Source organism: Tripterygium wilfordii, chromosome 4, assembly GCF_013401445.1.
Source record: "Tripterygium wilfordii isolate XIE 37 chromosome 4, ASM1340144v1, whole genome shotgun sequence".
Classification (NCBI taxonomy): Eukaryota; Viridiplantae; Streptophyta; class Magnoliopsida; order Celastrales; family Celastraceae; genus Tripterygium; species Tripterygium wilfordii.
In genome coordinates this window covers 11,900,871-11,909,554 of record NC_052235.1, presented here as the reverse complement: position 1 = coordinate 11,909,554, position 8,684 = coordinate 11,900,871, and the positions used below count along the sequence as shown (strand labels likewise).

The 8,684-nt window shown below is 37.0% G+C and overlaps 2 protein-coding genes and 2 long non-coding RNA genes across 4 annotated transcripts; 2 read left to right on the top strand and 2 right to left on the bottom strand.

Annotated features, from left to right (window-relative positions):
• Positions 1–303: 303 nt before the first annotated feature.
• LOC119997930 lies at positions 304–4,789 on the bottom strand. Its single transcript, XR_005468091.1, has 4 exons — positions 4,599–4,789; positions 4,496–4,521; positions 4,261–4,334; positions 304–418 (listed from the first exon to the last, which is right to left on the bottom strand). It is a non-coding gene; the product is annotated as an uncharacterized LOC119997930 (long non-coding RNA).
• LOC119997931 lies at positions 1,290–2,790 on the bottom strand. Its single transcript, XR_005468092.1, has 3 exons — positions 2,073–2,790; positions 1,811–1,898; positions 1,290–1,486 (listed from the first exon to the last, which is right to left on the bottom strand). It is a non-coding gene; the product is annotated as an uncharacterized LOC119997931 (long non-coding RNA).
• A 1,302-nt stretch (positions 4,790–6,091) lies between the features above and the next one.
• LOC119996960 lies at positions 6,092–7,399 on the top strand. Its single transcript, XM_038843739.1, has one exon. The coding sequence runs from the start codon at positions 6,092–6,094 to the stop codon at positions 7,397–7,399; it is 1,308 nt and encodes a 435-aa protein (XP_038699667.1).
• A 20-nt stretch (positions 7,400–7,419) lies between these two features.
• Positions 7,420–8,303, top strand: LOC119996959. The gene is made up of 3 exons (XM_038843738.1): positions 7,420–7,659; positions 7,735–7,826; positions 8,180–8,303. The coding sequence occupies exons 1-3, from the start codon at positions 7,420–7,422 to the stop codon at positions 8,301–8,303; spliced, it is 456 nt and encodes a 151-aa protein (XP_038699666.1).
• Positions 8,304–8,684: the final 381 nt, after the last annotated feature.

Sequence of the window (8,684 nt, the reverse complement as noted above, 5' to 3'; positions counted from 1 at the left end):
ACGCGACTGGCGCAAGACCCCAATGAACCCAAGGGTTCACTAAGGCCAAGCAAGCCTCAAAGCATATTGATGTAATAATTCTCGCAAGTGCACAAGAGTCTACGAATAATACAATGTATGCAAGTACGAGGTCGATCCCACGGAGACTAGTTAATCTAATTAATGTACCTAACTTGATGAATGATTGAGATTTTTTGGGAAAAAAGGAAGAATGATTGATGTAAATAAAATAAAGACAAAGAAATAAAATTCAGATTTTGTATCCAATAAGAGAAGAACACTAGGGCAATGATTTCACCGAGTAATCCTATCACAAGAGCAAGGCCATCTTTTACCATCACGTGCAACGCCTTTCATTGACTCCAACCGGGCCCACAAATTAATATTAACATTCCTTCATCACTTTTGTCTCATAACCCTGAAAATCAATAATCATGAATATTAATGTAATATTCATGTTCAATTCAATTAAAGGGGCAAAAGTGAGCATAAAAGTGAGGTATAAAAATAGGTAAAATATCATACGATCACATATAACCATCTATTCAAATTGAACAGAAGTGCATAGGTATATACTGTTAATAACTCCAAATTTACATCACAAAGTGTCACTTGTACATACCAGGATCCTAACTGTGTTCAAATGGAGCTACTCTATACAGAGTTTAGTTATAACTAGACTGTACAAGATAGATATTACCCACCCAAACAGTTGGCAGATTTACAAAAAAAGAACAGAACCTCAACGTAGCTGAGGAAGGCCCAGGATCTGCCGGATCCTCTCTATCTGAAAAGAAATGTCAACATATAAAGCGTGAGTCACAAGACTCAGTGAATGAATAGAAACTTAAGCGATACAACGGGGTTATGTAGCGAGTTAAAATAGTAGATAAGGAACACTATTCAAATCACAAGGTAACCAAGTCATGTAAAGAAAGAGAGCTACAAATCTCAAGTAGTCAGGCGGGAAGAGTCTAAACAAAATCAACAGGCAGCACACAAAGTGCCGTAACAGGCAGCACACGAAGTGGCGTAAGATACTTGGTGCACCAAGGCTAATGATTATTGTCATTAGCAAGCAGTATCCTGTTAGACAGCCACTCCCGAGATCCGAGAATCATCAATCAATAATACTTCTCAAACCGAGTAAAACAGGTTCCTCAAAGAAACGTTGAACAAGCAAGGCCTCAGTAAGATTTGATTTCCAAGGACAATCATGCATAAAGAGGATAGTCACAAATCTCGTCTCAGAACAATAGTCGAATCGAAGAGTAAACCGAGGTTCAATGAACCATGATAGAATCTTTTACGGCAAAGAATTAGCAAACAGGTTAACATATCACAATGACTGAGAGTAATGTCAAGTCATAGGTGAGCGTGGATCTTGTGTACCAGGAAAGTTTCCTATCCACTCACCTGAGCTACTGTTAGCACGCACCCCGCTTCCTTGGGTTTTCGTATAATTTCCGTGATAGCTATTCACCACCTAAAATATACAACACATCATTAAATACTTACCTAATGCCCAAATTATAATCAACATAATGTACAAAAATTCAGCAGCATAGCGGCGCTTGATCTCATAACCCCAATTTATAAATACCCTGTCAGTTCAAGAAAAGCAAACACTTCCATATCTACTAGTCCACATCCATACCCCCAGTTATATGTTAAGCATTAATTAAATTAATTCAAGAAACCTGTAATTTCAAGTCGGTTCTCAACTGTGCACATTGACATCACTACACCAATTCCAAGTCAAATCCCCACTTAAATATCAACAAGTTATTAAACACAATCCAAATCTTACCTAACAGGCCACAAAATCACAAGTTAAATCTTTAACCCGTATCCACCATGAAGTAATCCCACAGGCACTTCCCCCTTCAAATACGTTCCTGAATTTGCGAGAAATTCAAAAGTTATCATAAATTGAACACTTCTAAACATTGTTTCTACTTGTCCTTAAATAATTTTATAAGATCACAAACTAAACAGAGTTCTCAATTTACTTTAATCCCACACAACATATCCATACACGTTAATCTCATAAACTAGAATTCTTAAATTACCTTCTTTGATTTTTACTCCAGCTTGAAGCTTCAGGTATTACTCTCTAGTTCTTCTCCATCCCGTTAAGCTCCAAAGAAGTGCTCAGCGATTTCCCCTCTTCAACACAGATGCTTTCGTAAGAGAGGTAGAGGCAATAAGAAAAATTGATTTAGTAACCATTTACAGTCCTTCTCCTATCATCCTTGTCTCTTATATATTTCTTTTCCCACTTCCTCTCTCCAGATGCTTCTCGATGTGGCTTCCATGAGAAGCCATTTTGTTTATTTATCTTTTGTTTATAGGGTTTTTTTGAAAAATGACCCCTGGTAATAAATATTTTTTAAATCTAACCCTTCTTTTAGAAACACTTAAATATGACCTTTTCAGTAAAGGAAAAGACATAGATACCCTTCCACGCCTTTTCATTCACTTTCCTCTCACTTGAAACCCTAAAAATGGTTTCTCTCTTAAAACCACTCCCCTCTATATAAGAAACCACTCTCTCTCCTTCAAACTCAGTACAACCGCCCCATCTATACCTCTTTCATTCAAAATTTGTCACGGATCTAGTGAAATCCATATGCCCAAGCTCAAATCTTCAAGGTTGAAGTGTCGCGACGTCTAAGCTCCGTAAGCTGCCATAGCGACGTCGCCCACGACGCAAACAAACCTAAAGTCGGCAACGCAAGCTCTGTCTTCGTTCCCGTTGAACATAGAAGTGCTCACCGTCGCTGCTAAGTGTCCAACCCTTTGTCTCCTACCTCACCGAAGCTGCGTTACTTTTGGTACCGTCTAAATGAACCATAATTAATTCAATCATCACACCACCGAAAATTTCGACAGCACCTCCACATAATATGGAAGATGCCAACCTGGAGTAAACACGCAGCAATATCACAAATATATTCGCAACCTAAGCAAGGCCTCCGACCATCTAACAATTCATATCACAGTTAAATTCTCAAGTCTAAGCAGGACCTCGGGCCACCTAACAAATCATATCATCAATCAATTTTCAAATCTAAGCAGGGCCTCAAGCCACCTAACAATCACACATAATTTCTCCACGCACATGTATAATCAACCACCAACACAAGTGGCAATCCTACAAACATAAGAAATCGTCAGGACACAAAGTCCACAAACCCGGTTCGGAAGTCCCGATCACACAGAGCACCCTCCCAACCGTCCATCCCACCATCAAATAGGGATATCACACAATGTGTCTCAACTAAGAAAATAGGTATGACAAAATAATAATAACATAATCAAAGTTTAGAACCATCTAGTGCTATCACTCTCCAGGGGTCCATCCATGTCACACACCCTCCTCCTGATCCATGACCCTGGTACCGGAACTACACTCACTTGCGAGGAGGGAATAGGAGAAAGGAAATGGTGAGCGAAAGGCCCAGTAGGGATAATAAAGAGTAAGTGAATAACATAAGACTGAACTATTAAAGAAAGGCACAAATGCAACAATATGATAGCTAACATCATGTACACCAAACACAAGTAAATAACCACACCATACGAGATCCTAACTTGGCCCACCATCATCCCTATACATATCGGGACCCTGAATAGCCAACGACATCATCGCATGGTGCTTCGAGCACATATGGAATCCTGACTCGGCCCACCGGCATCCCCATACTCATAGGAACCCTGAATGGCCCAACGACATTCCACATTTCACGTCAATCACAACTAGGAGACATACAGGTACATACTCGACATCTACTATGCAACTACAATGCATGTCCAACATGGCGATGCAATAGGATATACATACAACCTATATATATATATATATATATATATACTACATGATGCATGTCCAAGAATAATTCATGCTCAATGGAAGATTGAACAAGTTGGGTATGCAATATAACTCAAATCATACAACGAAGAAATCACAAAGTGGGGTGGCTCTCCCTTATGTGCAATTAAGGGGAGAACGAATCATAATTAACAATGAGAAAGATAACTGTTCTTAATAGGAGGACATATTCAAAAGAATAACGAAGGGTGGAATTTCCCTACCTCGCACTCCCAAAAATTAGCTATGTAAACCAATACTCAATCTCGAATTCTCTGGCCTCAATCAGCCTATTATTCAGTAAGTCCATCCTCCAATCAATATATAAACAACTTTAATTTCACATATCTAACACAAATTAACCCAATAAATCAAGAAACCATTACCTTCTCTTACCCAAAACTTTCCAAGTTCTTGAACTTCGCCTACTCAAGTTTGCTACTCCAATCAACAATAGAATCTAGAAATGCAATCATAAACAAGTCTAAATCAACCTATTAAATTATTAATTTCATCTAATTTAACGATTTTCCCCCAAATCCACAAAACCCAGAAAACCTTAAGATTAATCTTCCCCAAATCTAACCCCAAAATTCAAATACAAGGTTGTAGAGATCTTACCCAAGTGTAGACTCCTTCAATTTCACCTAAATAACAAGATTTTGATGTGTCAAAACCTAATTTCCAACAACTAATGAGAGTAGAAAAAGTTTGACTTAAATACCTTGATTTTGAGCCAAAAGGGTGAACTAAAGGCTTGAATGAATGTTGGCCGGAAATGGTGGCTGGCCGGCGACCAGAACTGGCCAGAAAAGTGGCTAGTGGGAGGTGGCAACTGCTGGTTTGTGGAGGGTGGAAAGGAGTGAGAGCAACCAAAAAAGAAAGAAGAAGGAAGAAGAAAAGAAAAAAGAAAAAGATAAGGTGGGGGGGGGGGGAGGCGATTCTCTCCCCCCATTTTTTTTTTGTAAATGACTAATGTGTCCTCTAAATTTCTAGAATTAAAGTTTTACCCTTATGCTTGAACTAACCATTTCTTTTACAATTTTTATTTATTTATTATATATATATATATATATATTAAATTTAGTCAATCTTAGATATTTCCAAGTCGAGGTATTATAATTTTTTCGTTGATAAAACATTTATAGGGTTGAAAATATCACGATTTCAATGAAGGAGGTTTCTCAACCAAAGACTTTAACCATGGCTAGATGCATAGCGCAAAAGATGGTTCGACCAGTCAAAAAATGTAAGGTTGAAGACATAATGAATAGGATGGTTAGACCAGTCGTAAATGGCAGAAAGTTTACACTTATAATTCACCATTTTTGGGATTATTCAATTCTTTCCAGGAATATCCCCTCATGTGAAGTACATTGGAGGATTCATAGACGAATTGAAGTGTGACCCTTCTTCGATGTCCATGTTGAACATTGAATTGTGTCTTGAGGGTTTAGGGTATGAAACATATGATGAGTGCTACTACCAGTTACCAGGTATCAAAGATCTAGAACATGGACTTTGAATATTGAAGAACAATTGCGATGTAAGAGATATGATTGCAGCAGTTAATGGATACGAATGTATAAACATCTTTGTTACCCACAAATATTCAAATGATGATGAGCCTAATGCAGATATGGCAGAGGATGTCATAGAAACTGTTCAAAAGGCAACCAATCTCGATGAAGAATAGCAACTTTATGGTTATCATATTAGTTCGTTGTTTGGTTTATAGTTTCGGTATTAGGTTCCGTTAGTGTAGTACACTTGGTGTTGAAAACACTATATTTGTCCTAAATCTACCAGTAAAAATATTTCGTTGATAAACGTGTGTATTTTCATTGATAAACGTGTGTATTTTCGTTTATATCAGGCAGCTTTTTTAGTTCATAACTATTTTACTTTTCTTAAATCATACCAGTACAAGTATTTTGTTGATAAATTTGTGCATATTTCGTTGACAAATTGCATTTTTTTGGTTTATAATTTTTTACATGCAAGTTTTGGTTGATAACCCAGTTACTTTTCGTTTTAAATTGTCTAATTTTTTTGTTGAATACTCACTTATTTTGTGTGTCAGAAATAGAAGATGTTAGCATATTGGTTTGCTATTGTGGGTCTTGGAAAAAGGTTGGTCTCAGTTAAGCATATAAAGGTGGGAAGAGTAAGGGCATGATCATTCCAAATGACATTTCATATGACCAATTATTGGATATGGTGTACAAATTGACCAATATCGATCGTCGGACACATAACATCCAATTGAAGTATATTTTCAATGTCCATGGTCCAACTGAACCTGTTGAGATTGAAGGTGACAGGGACGTTCATTTTTTTGTACGATGCAATAGCGACAGGAGCATACCTGGGACATCTCTATGCATTTCAAACACTAATAGAGAGGTGTATGATGATGATACTGAGGTAAATTTTGAGTTAAATGATGATCGATTTGATATTTCGGATACAAAATTGTTTGATGAACCCGACATAGTTGGATTCAATAGCAACATTGATGTTCGTAACGAACCTGAGATAAATATATCAGAAGTTAACGGCAATGATCATACAACTGCCCAGGAAAATTTCTCTTCTGAGGGTAATTCTGAAATTGCCGGTTCTAATTCAATTGGTACGTCACAAAGCTATGGTAATATGATCTCACCTGTTGTACATGATGATTCATATGCTATTTTGAAAGTCGGAGAAATATTTCCAGACAAAAAGAGCTTGTTTAAAAAGCTTTGCATGTATGTGCTTCATTTGCACTTCGAATTCAAAGTGGCAAAATCGACAAAAACTCTTTTTGTTGTTAGATGCAAAGTAGTGAATGCAAGTGGTGACTTCGAGCAACAAGAGCTGAGGAAACTTGTTTTTTTCGTGATAAAGGTATATCGTGACAAACATTTGCCTTCGTCTTGTTTTGAATTTAATGAAGCTCGACAAGCAACAGGTTGGGTTGTGGGGGAATGCATTAAATCTAAATACGAGGGGGTTAGTTGCATTTATAGACCAAATGACATTGTGAAGGATTTTGAGAGAGTGCATGGAGTTTCAATCACTTATGGGAAAGCTTGGAGGGCTAGAGAAAGTGCCCTACATTCATTGCATGATGCGTCGAAACAAGCTTTTGCTGAACTTCCCTCATTTTTTGCACAATTGGAATCAAAAAATCCAGGAACAATAACACATATTGAGTCGGATTCTATCAATCGCTTCAAATACTGTTTCATGGCCATTGGTCCATCATTAAGAGGTTTTTGTACTTGTATAAGACCTGTAATTTGTGTTGATGAAACTCATTTGAAAGGTAAATATCTTGGAACATTATTTGTTGCCACATGTTTGGATGGAAACAACCAGGTTTATCCTTTGGCTTTTGGAGTAGGTGATGCAGAAAATGATGATGCGTGCACATGTTTCTTTGAAAAATTGAATGGAGCTATTGGAAGCATGCATAACATGTTTTTATCTCGGACAGGAATGCAAGTATTGAAAAAAGTATCCAGAGAATTTTTCTAGAGGCCATACATGGTGTTTGCATGTATCACCTTGGTCATAATTTGAAGTCCAAAAAATTTAGTGATTCTGTCATCCCTGTATTCTACGAGGCAGCAAAGGCATATGATAAGGTGGAGTTTCACCATATTATGAATCAAATACGGAGATTCAATGCAAGTAATGTTTTCAAGTATTTGAGTGAAGCTGGTTTTGAGAAATGGTCTAGGGCGTATTTTCTTGGACACCGGTATAACATCATGACAACCAATATTGCTGAATGCGTAAATGGAATATTGAGGGATGCTCCAAACTTATCTATTACAAAGTTGATGGATCATCTGTAATCTTTATTATAGCGATGGTTTCATGAGAGACGATCAATAGCTCTTGAAATGAAAGGCAAACTGACTGACTATTATGATAAAGTTTCAGAAGAAAGAAGGAATGGGTATGTAACGTAATTTATTTCTCTTTGATAACGTTGAGAATTTTGGTTGATGATTTATGTATTTCATTTAGAATTTTGTTATTTTGGTAGATAAAATTTCTCGTTGATAACGTTGAGAATTTTGGTTGATTATTTATGTATTTCGTTTAGAGTTCTGTTATTTTGGTTGACAAACTTTCTCGTTGATAACGTTGAGACTTTGTGTTGATGATTTATTAATTTCGTTTAGAATTTTGTTATTTTGGTAGAATAACTTTCTCGTTGATAATTATCATTTTCGTATACTACTTAAGTTTTTTCGTTTACTACTATAATTTTATCGTTGATAATTAAAGTTTTAGTTAAATTGGCAGGGCTAGAGTCATGACTGTGGAGCCTATTAGTATAAATACTTTTCTTGTTAAAGACGGCGATGTTGGAGGACAAGTGGATTTGGCCAGCAAGACTTGCTCTTGCAGAGTTTTTGATATTGACTAGATACCTTGCGTCCACGCTTTTACAGCATGTAGAGTTAGAAAATTACCAATAATTTCATTGTGTTCGCCTTATTATCGTACTGATATGCTTCTACTAACATACACAGAACCAATTAACTCTGTTTTGAACACAGACACTAATGTGCTGACTGAGGAAGTGAGGGTTGTGTTACCACCAGAAACCAAGAGAAAAAGTGGAAGACTAAGGAAACGTCGAATTCCATCATCTGGTGAGCAAATACAAAAAAGAAAATGCAGTCACTACAAACAGGATGGTCACAACCGTCAAACTTATAGTGAACCCATTTGTTTACACCCTAGCGTGTCAGCACCATGAGAATTATGGTTGAACTTGTTCGTTGGTAGTTATTTGTTAGGGTCT